We start from the raw sequence: 21,912 nt of genomic DNA, 5'->3' as shown, positions 1-21,912 counted from the left end.
TTAGCTTACAGTTTTTTTGTACAATTTTGTGTATATTACTAATCAGACACATTATTATTTTTGGATAAAGGTTGCTAGCTATAACATATTCTCAGCGATATATTCATATGAAAAATAATTATGCATTTTCTCCTGTATAAATAAATATACAATTATATAATATGTAGACAACAAACGATATGAAAGTTATTTTGGATTTTTTATTAAAAAATTACTCATAATTATATGTGTACATATAATAATTATAATTAACTTCTCCTGACTATAAAGTAAATATAGGTGAAAAACATATGTGGAGAACAGTCACTTCATCGGCCTAACATGTAGAGAATGAAACGAAGGTTCATGTGTGTGAAACTTTTGTCCTCTATAGTCATCAAACTTTGTGTGAAGGATGATAATAACAACTAACTAAAAACATGCCTCAAGACAATTATTATTTGGCCAAGAGGGACGCCTGTTCTTTCCTTATTCATAAACTTTTTTCTCTTTAATTTACTTATCACTCAATTTAATGCATTTGGTATTTATCTTTTATATACATATATAAGCCGTTAATTAATTTATTAAGAAAGCTGTAATTTTAATTATTAAACAACTACTGGTTTGATTTAAACGTTGAGAGTTTTGGGCATAAACCTCCCACTAATTGCTTATTGTTGCATTGTTATGTTGTAGTTGATTATGACATGATTTGCTTGATGCAAGACAGTGGATATGGAATATTAAACAACCGGAAAATTGAATCTTAAAACAATGTTTTTTTGACTAAATTTTGTTATTTTTGAAAACAATGGTCAGAAATATATTTAACGATTTTGTTACTTAACTGTAAGTCTGAATCTTGAGTATTCATTTTGTTAATGGACGACATCAAAACGATTTGTCAGATGTGAAGAGAGGTACAACATCTTATAGAAGTAAGCAAGTTAGCTCTAGCTTTAAATAGTGCGATGAATTAAGGCACCTTAAGCCACATCCATACGGAGTTAGCTACAATTTGGGCTACGTCTAAACACAATTGTTAAGAGACAATTATTTGTATATATTACCAGATTTAATTTTAGTGATAACCATTTGTTGTGACTAGCAATTCTTGCTTTAGTGATTGTTAAATTAGATATGTATATTTGTTGAAGATAAGCATGGTTGTTAGCTTATTTAACAATCTTAAGCGTGCATATATACATTGGTCCCTATATACATTTTGATAGTAGCTGACTAGCTGTGGGCTCTCTTATTGTCTTGAACATTAATACTAAATTGTTGTATTGTTGCATGGAAACTAAACGTACTAAATGAATAATATGAGACAACTAAAAAAATGAAAAAGAAAAAAAAAACTATGAGAAGAATTTATAATAATGGAGTGGTGTGGTACATGAACATGTGTGGTAAGAAAAAAAAAAGGAGGAAACGTGTGAAATTATGAGTTTCTAAATAGAGTTAGATGACAAAATATATATATATATATATATATATATATATATATATATAGAAAAGAGACTATTAATTAATTTTGTTGACTAGTGCAATTATCACTTTCCAGTTTCCATTTTCTCACCGCCCACTCTTGCTTTCCGTCACATGCTTGGCAAACTTTATTTTGTTTTAATTGGATTAATACTCGAAAACTATAGACCCAAAAATTACATAAACTTATAAACATTTTTTAGGTCAACATTAAAACTATAAATATTTATATTGCCAACTTAAACTATATGAGCGGGTGTAATAAGTTTATGACTAACAAATGATGCAAAAAAAAAATCTAAAAATCGAAAAGAATCATACGTACGTAATTGACTACTTCAACCTTTGAACGTCTAAAAAATTCATAGCGAATTCGTAAGTTGTAGTAATAAACTGCTTTCACCAGTTGATGTAAATTTAGGATAACAGTATCATTCTAATTAGTTTAACTTTTAAGACTTTAGTTATGAGTTCGTGTAGATTTGGAATTTCCTATTCTATAATTTTTTTATTTTTGAAATGTACCGGTGGAGTTATACATATGCAATAATCTGCTCTCTGCAGGTCACATGTGAACATGTAAAGCACATTTTACTTTCTATTCTTTTGATATAAACCCTTTTCTGGACCTTATGATTATTATATAATATGCATGATCATATAGTGTATATTGAAATAAATATTTGATTATGCGCAAGTGTTTTGCTTTTATTAGTTTATATACCATACGGAGTATGATAACCTGGAACCAAATTATAGGATTTTAAAGAAACACATCGAACGTGACCAAACTAATTTAATGCCAGCCATGAGATTTTCTCCATTCCTCATTAGTGGCTTAGAGATTGCCTAAGGAATTGTTTTCCAAGTTATCATATAAAAGCTGTCATTTCAATCAAAGAAAGTGTTTGCCTTGTGTTTACTGTTTACTATCTCAAAGCTTCACCAAACAGAATTCCAATAATTTTTTTGTTTTTGTCGTCTAACTAGGTTTTCACCCGCAGTACACTGCAGATCTAAATTATAAATTATTATATTTTAAATAATAATTTTTAATTTATTTAGTTTTCAAATTTCTAATTAATTAACTTTAATCTAATTTTGTTTAGAATATTTTTTTTTCTTCTTACGTTTTATACAGTTTATAATCTAATTACATTAAATTTATTATTAGATAGAATATAAAATTTTAAAATACTTAGTTTTGTTTTTTATAATTAAGTAGAGGTGTATATATATATAAGGTATATTAGTATATATTTTTAGGTGTATATAATTTTTTTTTTGGAATATTAAGAATGTGCGGACTGATTCATAACAAATCGGTTTATTGTTGAGAGTATAGATTCATTGAACAGAGCTTTGATTTTGATATATAAGGTTTAATAATATATACTATATAGTATATTAGATGATGGGGAACAAGATATATACGCGGCACAATGGAATGACAATGCAACTTTTCACGTTACTGTTACTAAATATCCCACAAATCTACATCATAATTTCTTCTTTTTTTTTTCTGTTTTGCAAAACAAGAATTTCTTTAGGTATTCTGAAAAATTACTAGAAAATTAGAAATATAATAATTTATAGGTACACTTTTGTTTTTTGTTAGACTATATACGTTGTTTAATGATTATACCATTTCACTCGAACACCGTTTAATCGTTTATTATGATTTAGGAGGTCTTTAGTTTGATTCGTCTTTCTAGTCAATTTTAGGCATTTTAGCTTTCGGATATTACTTTACCATAGAGATAGAATCAAATATTACTATCGCAATGGATATATAAATTTTTTTCCTACGTGTACCTTAATTGAAAGTTGAAACTGATAATACATTGCTAAAACGACTTATTACCCGACATGATATATATACATACAAAGATGATGTTCTAAAAGACTAAAAAAGTTGATAGAGATGCATGACTAGAAGATAATTCCAATTACTTTCCAAAATATCTTTACAGGTTGGGGAAATTAAAAAAGTATTTAACAAAAGATTTGGGATAAAACTTGTCACATCTGCGTGCATTTTTTTTTCTTTTTTATTAACAAAATAAAACGAAAAAGGACCTCATCACTTAAAGAGTTAGAGAGCTTTTTTTATGTATCAGCCATTCAGCCGCCTCTAATAAAACATTGAGATATTATAGTTAAATAGTTAAATGTAATGCATAAGAGATCACGTGGATTTGAAGTTAAAGCCATTAACAAAATCTAAACGATAAAATTGGTGACTAGTCTGAGTCTCTTTTTCTTTTACCGTTTGAAAACGATCTTTGATCCTTTTTCAGTTTTCTTTTTTCTTTTCTCGTTTCTGAGTGATGATGATCAGTAAGCAAATCTTGAGCATACCCCATTTTCGGATTCTGAAGATCAACACTTTTGTGTGCGGCCTTTTTTAAACTCTTTGGTACTGATGTTGATGCTCCCAGCAGCATCATTCTCAATTTCATCCAAACCAAACCGGTCCAAGATTTTCAGTTGGTTTTTAGGTTTGGAGTTGGTTAGTGAATTCATGAAAAATTTCTGGTTTGGCATGTTTTGCCCGGTTAAGTTATCACACGGTTCAGGATCAATGGATCTCTGAGGGACCTAGGACTAAGAGTGTTTAATTAAAGTCTCCTCTACTAATAATAAAAGTTAAGTAGATACGAACCCTTTTATCCGACATAGGAACATCCACATTTGACTTCAGATCCATCGCACGGTTCAGGATCTGAGGGACCTTGGACTAGGAGTGTTTAAGTCTGTACTCATAATAAAGTTAAGTAAGATACGAACCCTATTATCCAACATAGGAACATCCACATTTGACTTCAGTCAGAGGACGCAAGGAATAAATACAATGGAGAGATGATCTGGAAGATTTCTGACTTTGAATTAATTGATAGAACTAAAATGTGTTCATTGGTAGTGGTATCAAATACATTTCTCAAATGATGATGATGAAAAACTAAACGCAGTTACAGGTCATACCGCAAGTTCCATTTTCCCTTCATGTTTGCGTTGAAAGTCCAGTTGTTTTCTCTAATCTGCATATAAGGAACCTGCAAGAAAGAGGTAACACACTGTTTTGATGAATCCAAAGAAAGCCATTTTCCCAGTTTAACAAAGGAGATGTAAAGCCTAAACATGATGATACATCGGTTTCATAATAGAGGCCACTACGCAAGTAGTGAGCATTGAAAGATTTTAACTGCCGGTTCAAACATAACCAGAAGAGTGAATTTTGGAAGAGTCAACATACTTTCAGCTGATCAGATACGAGAGAGATGATACCTTCTCAAACATTTCGTAGCCAACTTTGATCCGTACATCTTGATCTTCCTTAAAATTCATAATGTTCCAGGCAAATTCTGCAGCTCCTTTAGGGTTCTTCTGTTGGCCAAAAACGAGGACAGTTCGGTGAGGTAAAAAATCCACAAGCAAAAAAACATAACTTCAAAGAAAGTTCTTGAGACCAAAAAAAACACCGAACCTGATTCAAGTCTTGATCAAGATCACACCGCCCTTTAATATTAAAGGTTACATGCTTATCAGTTCTCACAGGAAACTCTTTTTTCCCGCGTAGAAGACACCGAAGCTTTTGGCGCTTATCATAATGCAGTCCTACCGCAAGGCCTGTTGAAACCTAAGGGGAAATTTGTAACACTGTATTAGTATATTAATCAACAGCTGGAAACTATTTAGGGGAGAAGAGATAGAGGAACCATCAGAAATTGAGATCAAACCTCAGGGAAAAAGTATCTCATCATCCCACAGAAGTAACTCGGGGCCCCAGTTACAGTATCTAGCTCTCCATGAAACTATCAACAAACAAAAGAACCATCAAAGAAAATAAGAAACAGAAATGTGATTGCAAGATAGCAACACAACTTGGCTATAAATGTCAAGATACTGCAGCCAAAAGCTAAACAACTATAGCAGAACAAGCAAGCGGGATACACATACTGACAAGTAATGAATCATGATTCAAGAAAGCTTGTTTTTTTTGACAATAACCATTATAAAGGAAGTTAACTATTCAAACAAAATCTGAACTCTTAATTCCTACACTAAATCACACTCTCAAAAACCCAAAACTCAAAAAGCCTAACAGCACAATGATGATACAGAGACCCACAAGAACACCAAGAAGAGAGTGACACAAACAACTCCATTCTAAAAATTGGAACAAATCACCCCTGATTAGCAGCAACTTCACTCAGATTAGGGTTTCATAACAACATTAAGAGCTGCTTCAAAATCCAAAACCGGTTCCTAATCTTATCTTCTTAACCAAAAGGTTGAGACTTTACAGTTCACTTATGTCAAAATCCACTCCGGAACACCCAAAACAAACCCTACAGGTAAAATAAACTAAACCCCTGCGAACATTCAAGAGAGTTTGGGCATTCATTAAGCTCAGAAACTAGTCAATAATTGAATAAAGCTACTAAAATCCTCCTCCACAGCAAAACAAAAACGAAGGAAACAAAGAAGACAAAGTTCTCTCACCTGTAAATGGGTTCTCGAGTTCACAGGGACCTTCTCTTTGGCATGAATTTTCATAGACCTTGAATTGCAGGTATACCTCAGTGATGTCTCCATTTTCCCTTCCCCTCCCCAACAAATCTTTCTTTTCTCGAGAAAATCGCCTGGAAACACAAACGCAGAGCCAAAAACCAAAACCAAAACCTCACCTAGTTTTCACACAGTACTGTATCATCATCATCCTCTACACCAAGGTTTACCATATTCCAACCAATAAATCACTGCCATGTGTCCTTTAAGCCCATATTTAGGCCCAATATATGTGGGCTTAGATAAATAAAATAAGCCTTTTCTTACGGGTTTAACCCGACCCGGGAATTAACCCATCATAGGTTTGATTTCTCTGAGTGAGTGAGCGAGTTCGAATAATCTTGACAAGGATGAAGCAATCGAGTGTCGTCGTCGTCGATCTGTTGCTTCTTCTGCTGACGATCGCTGTAATCGCGACGCCGGCGTTCTCCGATCTGGTCTTATCAAAAGTCGAGCGTCGTGTAAGTCTCAATCACTCTCCCCCACACACAATAATCTTCGATCTGGTTTTTTATGATTCACGAGGTTCCTGATCCAATAGCACGAACTTTGCATTTGATGATCTGTGCTTAACACTTGGGAATCAGTTCTAAAGATTTAAACTTTTTTTTTGTGATCTCGTTAGGATGGGATATAGAATTCTGATCTTTTGTAATTTGTATAGTGATTTCTATTTCGAAATTGTTGTGCAGATCGATGTGACATCACAGTTTGCTCGTGTTACTAAGAGCCTTAAGGTAACTTCCATGAGACTGTGTTAGTCAGGGTCTAACTTACGAATTGTGTTGCCGTATCTAAGTCCTCTTTTTCCAATTTGGTGTTTAGGTCGTTAATCCTGGCTCTGAATCAATTTCTGAGTTTATGTTGACCTTCCCTAAGTTTCTTGGTAACAATTTGGCATATTTATCGGTGAAAACTAAACGCCCTTTGGCCAATCTCTCTGTTAAAAAAGCTGATCCGAAAGGAATACCGGATTCAATTAGTGTTTACTCAGTTGCATTACCCAAAACACTCAGTAAAGGCGATTCTTTGACGCTAGAGGTAGTTGCTACATTCACCAATGTACTTCAGCCATTTCCGGAGAAGATAACTCAGGGTGAAATCCATCTTGTTATGCTCCAAGAAAGCGCACAGTATCTCTCTCCTTACACTGTTGAATCTCAGTCGTTGTCTATCAAACTACCAAATGCTAGAATCGAATCTTACAGCAAACTGGAGAATACAAAGCTCCAGGGATCAGAGCTCAAATATGGCCCATACAAGAACCTCCCACCGTTTTCATACTCTCCAATTGTTGTCCACTTTGAAAGCAAGGCTGCATTTGCCGTAGCCGAGAAGCTTGTGCGGGAGATAGAAGTGTCTCATTGGGGGAATGTGCAGGTCACAGAGCATTATAATGTTGTTCACCGAGGGGCTCAACTCAAGGGCGAGTTTTCAAGGTTAATACTCTGAATGAAGTTTTAATCTTCATTTATTTCGCTATTCTAACTCACAAATTGGTTGCTTCATCATTCTCGTCATATTCCAACCGCAGGTTAGACTTTCAAGCCAGGCCTAATCCCCGAGGAGCATCTGCCTTTAGGCATTTACTTGCTAGATTACCTCCTAGAGCCCATTCTATTTATTACAGGGATGATATTGGAAATATCTCCACGTCTGAGATGCAAAGTGATTCGAAAAAGGTTGATCTTTTGGATTAACGAGTATTAGTCTTACAAATATTATTGCTATATGTGTTTTGATCTTTTTGCTGGTTTGGTTGCAGACAGAGCTACTAATTGAGCCTAGGTTTCCCTTGTTTGGTGGGTGGAAAACTTTTTTCACGATAGGTTATGGTTTACCACTTAGTGACTTCTTGTTTGCATCGGAAGGGAAACGTTTCGTCAACATCTCCTTTGGCTCCCCTATGATTGACCTTGTCACTGAAAAACTTATTGTACAGGTTGGTATTATACACTTTCCACTTGAAGTGTTTTCCTTTCGTAGTTTGATTTTCGTTAGCTTAAGAATGATGTGGAAGCAAATTAATCAATGCAGCAGTCAATCTTTTATAATAACTGGATTGGCCTGTGATACACCCATATTGAGTGACATTGAGTAAAAATTCTACTTGCGTGATGTTTTAGTTGTGTTTTCTTCTTCCATCGTAGGTTGTTTTACCCGAGGGGTCAAAGGATATATCAGTTACCACTCCGTTTGCTGTCAAGCAATCTCGAGAGGTAACAGAGTCTTGGCTTTATTTGATCATGATATATCCTCTGTCTAGTGATTATAAGTCTTCGTGTATTTCAATTAGGATATTTAAATTATTCATGTTTCTATAAACTTACTGTTCTTTGCAGATCAAGTATTCACACTTAGATATAGCTGGTAGACCAGTTGTTGTTCTCGAAAAAGACAATGTTGTTCCAGATCACAATCAGCATATCCAGGTAATGTAATACGTTAGCAATGCTGTCATTCTAAATCCACAATATTCCAATGTTTAGTTGATGATGAGATTTGTTTTCTGTACAGGTTTACTATAAGTTCAGCAACATCAATCTACTGAGTGAGCCATTGATGCTGATCTCTGGATTTTTTGTTTTGTTCATCACTTGCATCATATACACACGGGCTGACTTCTCAATCTCCAAGTCCTCTCCTACATATTTGGCCAAACTCCAATGGGATGAGGTACATTGGAGCCCTTTTTCAAGCATATATTCACATGCTATGCTGGCATCTTGATTCTCTCAATGGTAGATATCAAAACATGGCTCCTTTTGTTTTTCCAGGTCTTAGCAACACTCCAGGAAGTCCAAAGCATCATTCAAAAATGCTTAGCTGCACATGATAAGCTCGAAGCATCGCTGCGTGATCTCTCAAGAACCGGTGACTTTCAAACATGCAAAGCAGCCCGCAAATCCACTGACAGTTTACTAAAAGATCTTTCGAAAGAACTGAAGCCGTTACTGGGTTTCTTACAATCTTCCCCATCAGCTTCTCACATATCTCCAAAGGTCCCAAAGTTCTTTACACCTGTCTCACCTCTCTTAGTCTCTGCGCTGCTTAACAGTCTCTTTTTTCGAACATTTTTCGTTGATGCAGGTCGAAGAGCTAGTTGTAAAAGAAAAAGAACTTCAAGAGAAGTTGATGGCCAAACATACCACTGTTGTGGAAGGGTATGAGAAGAAATCATCCGGACGTGATATCGAAAACCGGATCGCTTCTCAGCAGCAAAAGATCATAGCTTTGAGGCAAGAAATCGAAGATCTTCTAGAATTCATTGATGAGATCTAGAAAAGTTAAATGTAGCAAATCTTCTTAAGCTTAAAACCAGACTTTCGAATTCACTCCCATTAGAAAATTTTGGTACCTTAATGCGCAGTGTTTATCAACTTTGGATGACAGCTCAAGTTCCTCTGAGTTTAACAATGAATCAAATTATCTTAAAATCATTTACAAGAATGCATATAGGTCTAACCAATGTTGGAGAATATACCAGAGAAGTTTGGGATCTTATCAATGTGCCTCAAGGCGTTCTCAGCAATCTGTTTTGTCTTAAAATCAGCGTTTTGAAAGGCGTCAATAAGTGCTGCAGTTACGTTTTGTTCTTCTCCGACTTCTCTAGCTATTTCTTCAATTCGTAAGATCCTCTCAACCATCCACACAGCTCTAATCCTCAAATTCTCTGTTTGATTCTCCAACAGAACGTTTAAAATAGGCGTAATACCGTCTGCTTCATCAATCAATCTCACTGCTTTTTCAACTTCTAAACCGTCTTCTAACAAAGTAGAAAGAGCTGCAAGTGCTGCTCCAACCACCTTCTCATTTTCATGGTCCAGTAGATCAACCAACTTATCTACTGCTTGTCCCTCAACGAGACAAAAGCTTTCTCTCACTGAGCATATCCCTTGATGGATCTTGCAGATACCTAGAACAACAGGCGGCTTGCTCAGACATGAAAAGATCGATACACAGTAGTTGGGAGGAGGCAGTTCAGGTATCCTTGTTAGATTCTTGGATTCAAGTGAAAGATTCTCCAAAGCTATTGCAGAAGCCATCTGGATGTTGTCCTGACTGTTGGATTGAAGGAGATCAATGAAAACTGCAGTAAGATTGTTCTCACAGCAGAACGAAACGGCTTGAGTCTCCTTGGTGAGTGCGAAGGTGATCCGAGCAAGAATACTAACAAGTCTTTCAAGAAATGTTCTCTCGAACCGGATTCCCCTGATTTCTTTTTGGCGTATACCACTTATCTTGGAGATGATTTTCTCAAAAGCACCATCTCTTAACAATCTCATAGTCAGAACCAAATCTCTCTCAGGAAGCTCAGCTAAAACTCCAGCAGCTGCAGCTTGTTCCTCTGTGATGGTTGGTGTATTCTCTAATATGATAGCGACAAGGCTACCGAGCTGTCCAACAGTGCCACGCAACGCATTGGCTAGTTCCTCACTCATGTGTGGGGAAATGTTATGAAGAAGCTTGATAGAAGCTAAACGTAAATCATCATTCTCGTGAATCTCAACGAACTGAACCAAGCTAATGATGGCAGCTGAGTTTCTGATAGCAGAAACAACATTAATAACCGAGTTTGGACAGCTAGTGAGTCCAACAAGAACCGCCAACAGCTTTCCCTGGATTTCTGGACCAGTGTTGCTAGTTAGTTGGAGTAGGCTTTCCACTATGTCCTCTGAGACAAGAGTTTGGTGATCAGGTCCAACAGGAACTTTGTAAAAGTCATAGCCAATGTTCACTATATTTGCAAGAATAGTGGCAGAGACTTCTTTAAGTCGAATTGGAAGCTGGTTTGGCCCAACATAAAACAGGTCTTTGATAAGCGGTGGTAGTATTCCTGTATCGATTAAGACTTTGGCACTCCCCTCAAACGTTGAGATGTTGTTGAGAGCTCGCAAAGCAGCTTCCCGTTGGCGCATGTTGCGAGTTCTCATAAGATCGATAAGTGAAGAGCCCACAGTTTGAGCCACAATAACTTTCACATCGTTATTTAAGGCAAGCTCCCCAAGATAAGAAGCCATGGAGATTTTTGTTTCAGGTGAACCTGCATATCATATATAGCTATGATTTAGATACCTAACCAACTAAGAGTTCTATGTTTCCATTGTTACAGTTTCATCAAAACCAATCAGAGAAAAATGGTTTGGTAAAATCACCTTCAAGAAGCTTAGCAAGAAGAGGCTGCAGTCTACCATTGGTAGCCATCTCTCGAACATTATCCTCTGATACCTCCAAGTTTGTCAAAGTTTTATCAGCTTTCTCAACAGTTGAAACAATCTCTGACTTGCTGCTCGTCAGACCAACCAATAATATGATTGCTCCACGAACTGATCCAATCTTCTCGCACAAGGACTCAGACTTGGATAGCTCAAACAACACAGAAACAGCTGCTTCCCTCCCCTTTGATTGCTCTTGGGTTAGGAACTTGACTATTGTACGCACATTGTCTCCTTCAGCTACTATTGCCTGCAACACAACACACTAATAAGTTTATTAACAAAGGGATTAAGAGAACAAACAGAGAGATAAAACAGAGACAAACCTTGCTCTCATCATCTCCCTCAACAACGACTTGAAGAGTTTGTAAAGCCTTATACCGCACTTCATGGCTACTACTTTTTAACATATCAGTAATCAACCGAACGAGCTGAGGATTGCGTACACGGTGCTTGATCTTACGAATGTTCCTACAAATATCTCGTACGTTCTTCAAAGCCAGCAAAATATTGGTCTCAGCATTCGCCAAGTAGAGTGACTGACGAGCAATATCAAGCTTCAAAGCATCGTTCCTAGCTCTCCACTCTTCGATTGTGTTACGCAGAGCTATACTCGGGCTTAGATCAGTGACACTCAGCTCCTTGGAAGTTGTAGGACAAGACAGAGGCTGGCCGTTTTCGCGGCATTCCTTGAACCATATCTCGATTGCTTCACGCTCAAACGTTTGACCATTCTCTAAAGTGACGGGATCATGCATAACTTGCTTTGTCAATGGACAAATAAAAGCTTCGTAGATATTATCAATCCCTGGCTCGAACTGAGAGCTGTTATCTGATTGGCTTCCATCCCAACTTCCACTTTCGACCATATTGATAATTCCTTCTAACAGAAGAAGATACCCCAATTACGTAATCAGCAACAAATTAAGCTAAGGTCCGAGGAGAACAACTATTTAGTTGTTACTTAGATCAAAACTAAAAGCCGAAATTGAACAAAGAATTTTTTTTTCGAACACAATGATCACATATTACTAAATTTAGAATCGCGGTAAAGAATTTTGTTTCTTCTTTCTCACGAGTGTATTAAGCACACGTACCAGTTTCAAACGCAAGAAGCCCCTGAAGAATCAAGAAACCGATCTAAACCAAGAACAAAGAAGAACCTTGGCTTCTTCTAGCTTGAGAAATTGAGAAACGACCATGTGGGTAATATACCAAATCTTTAAGTGGAAAACGTGTGAAATCGAGTCACTTCCATGTACACCACATCTCAGGTCAACTACTCATCATCTCTTAAGCTTGAACCCGACAGAGATGATTTTTGCCTGAAATCGAGTCAGGGGGGAAGAAAGATGGGAACCAAAAAAAGAGATTTAAGCAGAAGGACGGAAGAGACAAAAAAAAACACACACCGACAATAAAAAACATATAAAATAGACATTTACCAAGAAAAAAAACGTTGATTATGTACGTAATTGTGGAAGTAATGACAGAACACATGTGAACATGTAGACTTACCAAACTAATACGTTTTGGTGTCATTTTAAATTATGTTTTAGTCAAAGTTCTTCTTTGTCATTCACAACTTTGATTCTGTGAATATTGTTTTATTCAGCAACATGCAATTTTTTACGTAGGTTTATGTATGATTTCAGTAACAAAATTAGATCAAACCTAAGTATATCCTAATATATACATTTACAATCTTCGAAAACCATGAATCCAAATCCAATCTCCCCCACACAAACAAAAAAAGAAAAGAAAGGGAATTGCATTTCACAATAATAATGTAGCAAACTGGATATAGATATAGAGAGGTCCATTTGGGCCCAATTAAATCGAAAAGTCAGAAACGTTATCCCAAAACAATCCATACAGTATAAACCACGTGTATCAAAAAGCACGCACGAGTAAACCGTGTCCACGTTTCGGTCAGCACGTGCGAACTCACTCACTCGCACATGTGTAGTAAGTAGAAGTGTGTAAAACCCAAAAAAAGAAGGAATGAATAAAAACGAAACGACTGTTTAGAGAGAGAGAGAGAAGGCGAGAGAAAGAGAGAGAATGGGTGAGGTATCAACAGCAGCAGCTGATACTAAGAATAATACATTGACGAAGAAGAAGAAGAAAGGTAGGCCATCTCTACTCGATCTCCAGAAACGAGCTATCAAACAACAGCAGCAACAATTGCTTCTTCAGAGAACAAACCCCGATGTTAAAAAAGAAGAAGAAGAGTTTAGATCCAGTTTTAGAAACCCTAATTCCGGCGGCGCCGCCCGATTAATTCGCCGGAATTCTAATTCTGGAGACGAAGAGGACGACGATGAGCGGAGAGACAAAAAGCATCGGCTTTTGCACGGATTGAACTCACACGATTCTTCTTCTGATTTCAAATCTGACGGCGGCGGAGTTTTTAACACTGATGCTTCAATCACCCGCCGTTACGGATCTGACGATAATACGGTTAGTTATTATTATAAAAAAAAAAACAATCTTTTAAGTTGGGAAAAGAAAAAAAAAACTGTTAATTTAGGGTTTTGTTTTTTTTTGGTTGAGAATTTGGCGCGTTAATTGAGGTTCGTGTTGATGCTTAAATAAGGTTTATTGAGTGATGAGTTTTGGACTATTTCCTCTTTTTTTTCTTTGTTGGTGGGAAATGGGGGAATTCATAATTTCAGCTTTTTCTGTATTTTTATTTTTTCTTATTTTTCTCCCTTTTTTATTTTTGTTGTTTGTCTTTGGACGAGATTAAATCTTGGTGTTGTTTGGCTGATTTGATTTGAGTTTATATTATATTTTATTCTTTTTCATTCTAGTATTAATTCATAGTTATCAGAAAACAAAACAAAAAATTAAAGACGGTTCTGCACTGAAGAGACAATCATGTCTGAAGAAGACAAGTTCTCTTACTTTGTCTTTTCCTAACTCTATCAGTTAAAAAAAATTGTACTTTCACGACGGACATGAAAGTTGTCATAAATACAGACATCTGTGTTTAGGATCTTTAATTATCTATTTTAAACATGTGGTTGATGATAGATATACTCTGTTTTTTTGTATTCCTGCAGGGAGAAAAGGCTTCGAAAGCGACACACATTCTCTTAAGTATTTATATTTCCTATTTTCTCATGTTTTTATGGAAAGGCTGAAACCTGTAATTTGTTGTACTAATTAATTAATTTAAATAAATTTGTGGTATTTTTACTTGTGGACAGGAGGAGGGTCACTTGTGGAGTCGTATGGCCCCTCTTCTACACCTTTGCCTGACAAAAAGTTGCTCTTGTTCATCCTAGATAGAGTTCAAAAGTATTGTTCTCCATTTTTTTTTTGCCTTCCTTCTCTACTGTTGTGATTTAATTCTGGGTTTGGTTTTTCTGATTGATGTTGTTTTACAAATACTTGAAGGAAGGATACATATGGAGTGTACTCTGACCCAGTTGATACTGAGGAGGTGAAGTGTTTCTTTATTTTTAAAAGCTTGTTGATGTTGAAACATTTTGTTTTGCCTTTACCTTAGTGGTGAATGTTTTGTTTACAGCTTCCTGATTATCATGAGATTATCAAGAATCCGATGGATTTCAGCACATTGCGGAAAAAATTAGAATCCGGTGCATACTCCACCTTAGAACAATTTGAGGCAAGTCTCGCAATTGAACCTAGCACATTGCTTCTCACTGCACTATCAGTTGGCTGTGTATAATTACATCCCTGCTCTTTTTTTTCTAAAGTGGAGTGTTCATCTTGCATAGTTTTGATTTTCTTCATATTGTTAAGTCTCGTGCAAAAATTTCTCTGGTAGGTGCAACATCTGTGTTTGCCGACAAGCGTTCAAGGGTTTCTTAGTCTTACTACTAAACTATCTAATATTTTGATAGCCACTGTGTGACTTTGTAACCATGAGATGGTGCAAATATACTGTTAAAAGTGAACTGGTTGTGTCTGAAACTATTGTTGATTGTCAGGAGTAAATCTCTCTGATCCCCTCTCAATTTATTGCAGCAAGACGTGATTTTAATATGTACAAATGCAATGGAGTACAATTCAGCAGATACAGTATACTTCAGACAGGTTTGCCTTGGCTTATATAAACTTGCTAATTTGCTTCCGTTTGTTATTATCTGTTCTCTTGATAGTAGTATATCGATGGGTATAACAGGCACGAGCTATGCTTGAGTTGGCTAAAAAGGACTTTGGAAATCTGAGACAAGAAAGTGATGGAGAAGAACAAGTGTCACATTCACAACAGCCTAAAGTGGTCAAAAGAGGCCGTCCTCCAGGCTCAGGCCTTAAGAAACAGCTTGACCAATCTTTGATTGACCGCAGCACGACTTCTGAAATTTCAGCTGATGCAGCTGGAGATAGCTCTAGATTATCCGGTTCTTACAATCTAAGGAAAAATCCTCCTTCTTATGGATTCCGTCAAGCAGAAAGTTGCGTCAGAATCAACCATAGTAATGAGAATCAAAATGGCTTCTTGATAGATTGGGATAAGGAGTTTCCACGTAAAGATCTTCTTTTTCTAATACTAGCTTCTTCAGAACTCCCACTTTGCCTATACTTTTTGTTGACATAAACTATTTTCTGTAGCTTCTGTTGTGAAGGCTGTCAATAAGTATGGGATGAAAAATGTCGATGAGAACAGGCGAGATACCTACAACCAGATCTCTACTTCCTTGCAAGATGCTTCGATTTTTACAATGCTTGAAGATGATTTAAAACAGTTAACTCCAGTACGTACCTACTTTTATAAAAAAAAATGTCTCCATTGTTTTAAGAAACAAAGAATCTGACCATTGTTTTCTTATTTGGTCAGGTTGGGTTGAGAACTGAATATGGGTACGCTAGGAGTCTAGCACGATATGCAGCGAACCTTGGTCCTGTTGCTTGGAGATATGCCGACAAAAGAATTCAAACAATGTTACCAACTGGAACCGAATTTGGTCCTGGGTGGGTTGGTGAGAACCCAGAAGCTCCTCCTGAGAGTACTCCTCAACAGCAAATCTTAATGTCCGGAAAGCAAAAGTGTTCAAGCGACTTTGCGTCTGATGATCATCGTCATCCAAGCAGAATCATGTCACCCACAACCTCTGTCTCAAGCTCCATCATAGGAAACAAACATTCTTCACATGAGAGCAAAGATTCTGAACCAGCTGCTCACGTATTGAATCAAGAAACCAAGAGCAATAGTCTTCTAGTCCATGGTTTCAGCGGATTTAACCACAAACCAAACCAGATGGTTGAAACAGATGTCTCGCAACAAGGCTTGTCTCCGAACGTAAAACAGGAGTTTCAGCAGTTGCCACCGGATCTTAACGCTAGGCTCGTCTCACCAAACTCACCAGGCTCTAACAATCAAGCAGGTTCATCGCAGCATCCGGATTTGGCATTACAACTCTAATAAGTAATATCTACTAATCTTGAAAGCTTTACTGATAGGAGAAAGAAGAAGAGGCAGAGAGGCTTGTGATTCTTGGTACTAGGTTGAAAACATAGGGAAAGTCTATGTACAGATTGTTGCAACTTAAATTTTTTTAGGGTAAACAAGAAAACCGATAAGAGTACTCACAAGATGTATGAATATATAAAATTTGTACAATTTTTTTAGTCCATCAAATTAGAGTTATGAATGTGCATTTGACTTTGGTTTCATCTTAAGGAAGGACTATACATCATGTTCATTTGGTTTAGTCTTGTGAATATAAGACGAAGATTTATATCCCCTTGAATAACTTCTTGTATTCATTGGTGCATACAAACAAACAGATATAACTGAAATAATAATATGCATTGATATAATATCCACAAATATCGAAACTAGGCCAAACAAATTCTGTCGTTGATCAATTTAGACATAGACAGTAGCAGAACACAGAACCTCAACCGGAACGCGACCAGAAGGAACATGATCAACTACGGTTACAGCTTCTGACTCAATAGTTCCCCAAATCTCACCTTCTTCCTCACGTCTTTCCAACGAAATCTCGGTACACCAAACATCCCACCAAACATCAAACGTAGCCCTAACAGAGGAGACCACAATGTTGACACCAAAACTGCTCAGCTTACTGACACACTTTTCGTTTGCAATGGAGCGGAAGGAGGCAGAGCTAGGAAACTTCAACCGTAGAGCCTTCAAGCCTTTAACTTCCTTCCACTCCAATTCCTCAGAGTCACGCCAAACTAAACTCCCAAACTTATCACAACTGTACAACACATTCTCAATCACACAATAATAACTTTGAGTTTCTGGCTTCTTCTTTCTTCCCCATTTACCTTCACGCGGCGAGTAGTAGAAGCTTCCGTCCCAGAGACTCACAGCGTAAACCTTCTCATCCATCACTAGGGTCTCACGGATCAGATTATCACCTTCATTCCGATCAGGCATTGGCACCAAAACATCCCAAGTTTGAGTCTTTGGATCAAATACCTCTGCCCAGTTCGAACAATCTAAACTCTCACATCCTCCAAACACATATATCTTCCCACCTACGACGCCAGCGGCTGCTGAAGCTCGAGCCACTCCCATAGATGGGGCGTGGCGCCACGTGTTAGTCCGACAATCCAGAAGCAAGACATCGGACGTTCTATTGTCGTTTGTTAATCCACCGATGACATAAATCCCCCAATCAAGAGCCACAAAAGAAGACAGCTCAGGAAGCTGAGTGGGGAAAGAAAGGACAGGGACCAGGTCCTCTGCTGCGGCGTTTTCTAAGTAGGTCTTGGTATTTTCTCGTCGGAGGATGAACCAACGAGAGGTCGGGTAGGTCTTGGTGCTTAAGCATACGTAGTGGCACTCGTCGGTACGACCTAATAACGATCGTGTCTTGTAGAGCTCAGGGGAGATTACGAGAGAGCGGTATCTTTTGGAGACTAGAGATAAGGCTAAGTGGTCAAATCTCGAAACTCGAGCAAGGCAGCTCAAAGTCAATGGATCTGGCAACGACGTAAATGCAAACAACAATGGAGAAGTTTCCTCGTTGGCCGATGGCTCGTCTACGACGGAAGTGGACATCGTCGTTGGATGTTTTTGATTGATGAGGTCCAAATCTGTTTGGTTTTCTTCTTAAACAAGTTTTATTTTTGAGTATTTTAGTGAAAGGAGTGGAAGCCCATTTGCCATTTTGGTTATCAGAATTATTCAAATAGTACTACTTATCAAATGTTTCTACTCTAGGTATAGTTTTAGTTTGTGAATTATATGTGGATTATATATTTATATTAATGGGAGATATGTTTATCAAACTCCACCAACATAATGCATTTATATTATAAAATTTAACCAACAAAAAAGAGAGGCATTTATAGTGTTTGTTGTTGTATACGCCCTGTTTTAAAAATCTCCGCCTAGCACCGATTACGCCCTGCAAAATCGCTAGGCCCATCCTCCGTCTCGATTAATGACTAATCCCCGCCTATCATCGATTATCCAATTATATCTGTCTAATTTTATAATAACCCGTCTAATCCGATTACTTACCACTTAATTTTGTACATAATGATTATTTTTAGAGCCAAATATAAATCAAATATGATTTTTTGTAATTTAGACATTTAAATTAAGAGTTTATGATGTTTTACAATAACTAATTTACAAACTTTTAATGAAAATTATGTTTTTATGTGTTTACCGTAATTTTAAAAACAATACTATAGTTTTGTATTTTATTTAACATTTTTATTTTAACATAAACATAATTATACATATATTTAATACTATATATTTTTATTTTATTATTAATTTAAGAAAATAACCCTAAAGCTAGTCCTCGGTTAATTCCTGTTTAATCTCCGATTTTCTCACTAGGCGCTAGGCCCACTTCGACCGTCCGACTAGCGCATAGCGAGTTCTAAAAGAGGGTGTATACGTATTCAAAGTCAAAAGTAATTAAGTGAACAATGTTTATTGTTAGTGTTAATATGAAAAAAATTTGAACACTCGAATTTTCTTTGTTTAAAAATTTAAACCGTGGCTCTTTTTTCTTTTTTTTGGTAAAAGAAACCGTGTCTCTTAAATAGTCTTACATCTTATACGTTACATATATTAGTTCAAATTCCAACAGAAAAATAAAACAAACGTTTGAATAATAAACAAGAAAAACAACAGAAGGAAGGAAAGACGAAACGAGCCGCAGTTCCAAAATTAGGATCTCATTGGCTCCTTTAATTTCGCTTCCGTTGCCCTCAAAATATTTTTCACAGTTGCTATAGCTCTCACCACTCTTTTTAATAATTTTTCTCGAAGAGAGAGTAAAAAGGCCTGTTTCTTCCTCTTTTAGTATTTATAAAGAAACCATTTTTCACCATTCAAAAGGCCATTTCTATAAATTTAGTTCTCTCCAATTCAGATTCTTCCTAACGAATCATTTACTGATCATTTTGTTTTTTTTGGAATTATAGAGAAAGAAAGAGAAAGACTCTGATCCCTCTCTTTCTCTCGCTCCCATTTTATAATCCAAGAAACAAATCTTAGGTTACGTTCTTTCTTTTTCTTCCTTGTTATTACAAGAATCCTAGGGTTCTTTTTTTTGAACTTTTGGTTCTGTTTCGTGTGTGAGGGTTCTCCGGGAGCTAGGTTTGATGATAATGTTGGACATCATCTCAAACCAGCTCCTTCTCTGAATCCATTTCGTCCACCATTGTTGTTGTATTTACGTTCATCAATACCATCATATCACGAGTTTATTTATTTAACAAAAAAAAAAAAGATGAGGTGTTTCTCTTGTCTCACCACCCAAACCAAGGACATGAAAATCAACATTGATACCCTTTCCGACCTAACCGATTATTCCTCAGGTTTTGAAATTGTTTTTTTCTCTGTTTTTTTTTTTGAACCTCTCCAGTTTTTTTTTCTTTTCTTTTGTTTTGTTTCCCTAGTCATTTGTGATTCTCTTGCATGCAGTTAAGACAAGAAGCGGTTCAAGAGGAACAGGGTCTAAATCTGGCATTTTAGGTTTGAACAATTCTGATGACTATTTAAAGACATTCTTTGAAACGTTGATGAAAACAAATTAATTAATGTTTTTGAAATTTTGGGTTTTGGCCAGTTAATGGGAAAGTGAATAGCGATAAACCGGGTGGTGGTGCTCGGAGTTTCACGTTCAAGGAGTTAGCTGCCGCCACTAAGAATTTCCGGGAGGTGAATATGATCGGAAAAGGAGGCTTTGGGAGTGTTTACAGGGGACGTTTAGATTCAGGACAAGTGAGTAAACTCCCGAACTCTGTCTTCAATCATAATTTTTTTTTTCTTAAGAAATCTGAAAATGTTATAAGAAATCTGATGGGAATATTGATTGAGTAGGTGGTGGCGATCAAGCAGTTAAACCCGGGTGGACATCAAGGGAATCAAGAATTCATAGTAGAGGTCTGTATGCTTAGCGTCTTCTATCATCCAAATCTAGTAACTTTAATCGGTTACTGCACTTCTGGTGCTCAGAGACTTCTCGTTTATGAATACATGCCAATGGGTAGCTTAGAAGATCATCTTTTTGGTAAAGCATCTTTTCCAAATCCCCACCAAATAGAAAGAGTTCTCATCTTCTTGTTACTAATAAAGAAACCTCTCTTGTTGTTGTTTGAATTAGATCTTGAGCCTGATCAGACTCCGCTAAGCTGGAACACTCGGATGAAGATCGCTGTCGGTGCAGCTAGAGGGATTGAGTATCTCCACTGTAAAATAAGCCCATCCGTGATTTACCGAGATTTGAAATCAGCAAACATTTTGTTAGATAAAGACTTTAGCGTCAAGCTTTCTGATTTTGGACTCGCCAAGGTTGGTCCTGTGGGAAATAGGACACATGTGTCGACTCGGATCATGGGTACTTATGGATACTGTGCTCCAGAATACGCAATGAGCGGAAGATTAACCATTAAATCGGATATCTATAGCTTCGGTGTAGTGTTGCTTGAGCTGATCTCCGGCAGGAAAGCTATTGATTTGAGTAAACCAAACGGAGAGCAGTACCTTGTTACGTGGGTAAGTAGTAATCCTAACAATTGAAAAAAACGGATTTTACCGCAACTCAAAAATCTTTTTCTTACCGTGTTTTCTTCTTAATGCAGGCGCGACCATACCTCAAGGACCCTAAGAAATTTGGACAACTAGTTGATCCCTTGCTACGGGGAAAGTACTCGAAGAGGTGTCTTAGCTACGCGATTGCTATAACCGAGATGTGCCTTAAGGAAGAAGCGAATTACCGACCGAAAATAGGGGATGTTGTGGTGGCATTTGAGAACATAGCCGCTCAGAGCAAATCTCACGAAACTCGAAGAGCGGCCCGCAAGTCTACGGACTCTAACCGTTCAAGAGGGGAAACAAAACAGAGTTACTAAATTTTATGAGCCATTTAAGTGAAAACCTCTGCTAGAAACAGAAGGTTCCTTCCTGATAAGGCCGCGATACGTTTGTGCTTTTTTCCAGGGTTTTTTTTTGTTTTAGTCAGCTTTTTCAATGGGATTTGGTTTGGATGAAGAGAGTTTTTTTTTGGGATTGAACTAAATGGTGCTTTGTAAAAAACTGAATATTTGAACTCTTACGTTTAAAAATATATATAGGTACGTACAATATTATTGGTGGGTCATTAATACATATGCTTACAAAAGTAAACAATAAAAAGGAAACAACACAAAAGAGTAAAAAAACAAACAAAAAGGA

At 36.8% G+C, this 21,912-nt stretch overlaps 6 protein-coding genes across 11 annotated transcripts; 3 read left to right on the top strand and 3 right to left on the bottom strand.

The window, feature by feature from the left end:
* Positions 1 to 4,336: 4,336 nt before the first annotated feature.
* LOC104702400 (outer envelope pore protein 21B, chloroplastic) lies at positions 4,337 to 6,208 on the bottom strand. 2 transcript variants are annotated; one of them, XM_010418258.3, is made up of 5 exons: positions 5,980 to 6,208; positions 5,214 to 5,288; positions 4,961 to 5,113; positions 4,762 to 4,860; positions 4,337 to 4,529 (listed from the first exon to the last, which is right to left on the bottom strand). In XM_010418258.3, the coding sequence occupies exons 1-5, from the start codon at positions 6,070 to 6,072 to the stop codon at positions 4,446 to 4,448; spliced, it is 504 nt and encodes a 167-aa protein (XP_010416560.1). In that variant the 5' UTR covers positions 6,073 to 6,208; the 3' UTR covers positions 4,337 to 4,445. The 2 variants fall into 2 exon arrangements, with proteins under 2 accessions (XP_010416560.1, XP_087313240.1); XM_087457114.1 differs by having other exon boundaries at positions 4,730 to 4,860; positions 5,980 to 6,185.
* Positions 6,062 to 9,485, top strand: LOC104713303 (dolichyl-diphosphooligosaccharide--protein glycosyltransferase subunit 1A). Its single transcript, XM_010418253.3, has 10 exons — positions 6,062 to 6,506; positions 6,738 to 6,782; positions 6,871 to 7,484; positions 7,580 to 7,727; positions 7,811 to 7,987; positions 8,196 to 8,264; positions 8,388 to 8,477; positions 8,563 to 8,721; positions 8,823 to 9,047; positions 9,136 to 9,485. The coding sequence occupies exons 1-10, from the start codon at positions 6,396 to 6,398 to the stop codon at positions 9,325 to 9,327; spliced, it is 1,830 nt and encodes a 609-aa protein (XP_010416555.1). The 5' UTR covers positions 6,062 to 6,395; the 3' UTR covers positions 9,328 to 9,485.
* On the bottom strand, positions 8,473 to 13,273 carry LOC104702399 (U-box domain-containing protein 43). 4 transcript variants are annotated; one of them, XM_087457108.1, is made up of 5 exons: positions 12,359 to 12,752; positions 11,588 to 12,144; positions 11,202 to 11,511; positions 9,530 to 11,089; positions 8,473 to 9,449 (listed from the first exon to the last, which is right to left on the bottom strand). In XM_087457108.1, exons 2-5 carry the CDS (start codon positions 12,128 to 12,130, stop codon positions 9,358 to 9,360), a joined length of 2,505 nt encoding a protein of 834 aa, XP_087313234.1. In that variant the 5' UTR covers positions 12,131 to 12,144; positions 12,359 to 12,752; the 3' UTR covers positions 8,473 to 9,357. The 4 variants fall into 4 exon arrangements, with proteins under 4 accessions (XP_087313234.1, XP_087313235.1, XP_087313236.1 ...); XM_087457109.1 differs by having other exon boundaries at positions 11,588 to 12,141; positions 12,359 to 12,657; XM_087457110.1 differs by having other exon boundaries at positions 9,370 to 11,089; positions 12,359 to 13,273.
* A 4-nt stretch (positions 13,274 to 13,277) lies between these two features.
* On the top strand, positions 13,278 to 16,894 carry LOC104702397 (uncharacterized). 2 transcript variants are annotated; one of them, XM_010418252.3, is made up of 9 exons: positions 13,278 to 13,724; positions 14,330 to 14,366; positions 14,477 to 14,567; positions 14,667 to 14,712; positions 14,800 to 14,898; positions 15,261 to 15,329; positions 15,418 to 15,763; positions 15,849 to 15,991; positions 16,075 to 16,894. In XM_010418252.3, the coding sequence occupies exons 1-9, from the start codon at positions 13,326 to 13,328 to the stop codon at positions 16,657 to 16,659; spliced, it is 1,815 nt and encodes a 604-aa protein (XP_010416554.2). In that variant the 5' UTR covers positions 13,278 to 13,325; the 3' UTR covers positions 16,660 to 16,894. The 2 variants fall into 2 exon arrangements, with proteins under 2 accessions (XP_010416554.2, XP_087313239.1); XM_087457113.1 differs by lacking the exon at positions 14,330 to 14,366 and having other exon boundaries at positions 13,304 to 13,724.
* Positions 16,895 to 16,977: 83 nt separating this feature from the next.
* Positions 16,978 to 18,275, bottom strand: LOC104704912 (F-box/kelch-repeat protein At4g39560-like). The gene has a single exon (XM_010420919.2). It carries the CDS (start codon positions 18,271 to 18,273, stop codon positions 17,107 to 17,109), a length of 1,167 nt encoding a protein of 388 aa, XP_010419221.1. The 5' UTR covers positions 18,274 to 18,275; the 3' UTR covers positions 16,978 to 17,106.
* A 1,057-nt stretch (positions 18,276 to 19,332) lies between these two features.
* Positions 19,333 to 21,822, top strand: LOC104702395 (putative serine/threonine-protein kinase PBL22). The gene is made up of 6 exons (XM_010418251.3): positions 19,333 to 20,054; positions 20,161 to 20,211; positions 20,306 to 20,460; positions 20,560 to 20,749; positions 20,843 to 21,234; positions 21,321 to 21,822. The coding sequence occupies exons 1-6, from the start codon at positions 19,967 to 19,969 to the stop codon at positions 21,588 to 21,590; spliced, it is 1,146 nt and encodes a 381-aa protein (XP_010416553.1). The 5' UTR covers positions 19,333 to 19,966; the 3' UTR covers positions 21,591 to 21,822.
* The last annotated feature ends 90 nt before the right edge of the window (positions 21,823 to 21,912 follow it).

Source organism: Camelina sativa, chromosome 7 (assembly GCF_030686135.1).
Source record: "Camelina sativa cultivar CO46 ecotype springtype chromosome 7, ASM3068613v1".
Classification (NCBI taxonomy): Eukaryota; Viridiplantae; Streptophyta; class Magnoliopsida; order Brassicales; family Brassicaceae; genus Camelina; species Camelina sativa.
The sequence above is the reverse complement of the archived record's forward strand: the minus strand, read 5'-3'. Positions and strand labels throughout refer to the sequence as shown.

Excerpts from the sequence above, each read along its gene's own strand:
- LOC104702399 (XM_087457108.1), bottom strand. The coding sequence starts at position 12,130 with ATGGTCGAAAGTGGAAGTTGGGATGGAAGCCAATCAGATAACAGCTCT. Across the intron at positions 11,090-11,201 it reads TCTTGCTAAGCTTCTTGAAG|GTTCACCTGAAACAAAAATC; the intron begins GTGATTTTACCA and ends TATGATATGCAG. Across the intron at positions 9,450-9,529 it reads TAAGATCCCAAACTTCTCTG|AGGAACTTGAGCTGTCATCC; the intron begins GTATATTCTCCA and ends TGTTAAACTCAG.
- LOC104713303 (XM_010418253.3), top strand. The coding sequence starts at position 6,396 with ATGAAGCAATCGAGTGTCGTCGTCGTCGATCTGTTGCTTCTTCTGCTG. Across the intron at positions 7,485-7,579 it reads CTCAAGGGCGAGTTTTCAAG|GTTAGACTTTCAAGCCAGGC; the intron begins GTTAATACTCTG and ends TTCCAACCGCAG. Across the intron at positions 8,265-8,387 it reads CTGTCAAGCAATCTCGAGAG|ATCAAGTATTCACACTTAGA; the intron begins GTAACAGAGTCT and ends TGTTCTTTGCAG.
- LOC104702395 (XM_010418251.3), top strand. The coding sequence starts at position 19,967 with ATGAGGTGTTTCTCTTGTCTCACCACCCAAACCAAGGACATGAAAATC. Across the intron at positions 20,212-20,305 it reads GTCTAAATCTGGCATTTTAG|TTAATGGGAAAGTGAATAGC; the intron begins GTTTGAACAATT and ends GGTTTTGGCCAG. Across the intron at positions 21,235-21,320 it reads AGCAGTACCTTGTTACGTGG|GCGCGACCATACCTCAAGGA; the intron begins GTAAGTAGTAAT and ends TTCTTAATGCAG.
- LOC104702397 (XM_010418252.3), top strand. The coding sequence starts at position 13,326 with ATGGGTGAGGTATCAACAGCAGCAGCTGATACTAAGAATAATACATTG. Across the intron at positions 15,330-15,417 it reads ATACAGTATACTTCAGACAG|GCACGAGCTATGCTTGAGTT; the intron begins GTTTGCCTTGGC and ends TGGGTATAACAG. Across the intron at positions 15,764-15,848 it reads TTGGGATAAGGAGTTTCCAC|CTTCTGTTGTGAAGGCTGTC; the intron begins GTAAAGATCTTC and ends TATTTTCTGTAG.
- LOC104704912 (XM_010420919.2), bottom strand. The coding sequence starts at position 18,273 with ATGTCCACTTCCGTCGTAGACGAGCCATCGGCCAACGAGGAAACTTCT.
- LOC104702400 (XM_010418258.3), bottom strand. The coding sequence starts at position 6,072 with ATGGAGACATCACTGAGGTATACCTGCAATTCAAGGTCTATGAAAATT. Across the intron at positions 5,289-5,979 it reads ACTCGAGAACCCATTTACAG|TTTCATGGAGAGCTAGATAC; the intron begins GTGAGAGAACTT and ends GTTTGTTGATAG. Across the intron at positions 4,861-4,960 it reads TTGATCAAGACTTGAATCAG|AAGAACCCTAAAGGAGCTGC; the intron begins GTTCGGTGTTTT and ends TTTGGCCAACAG.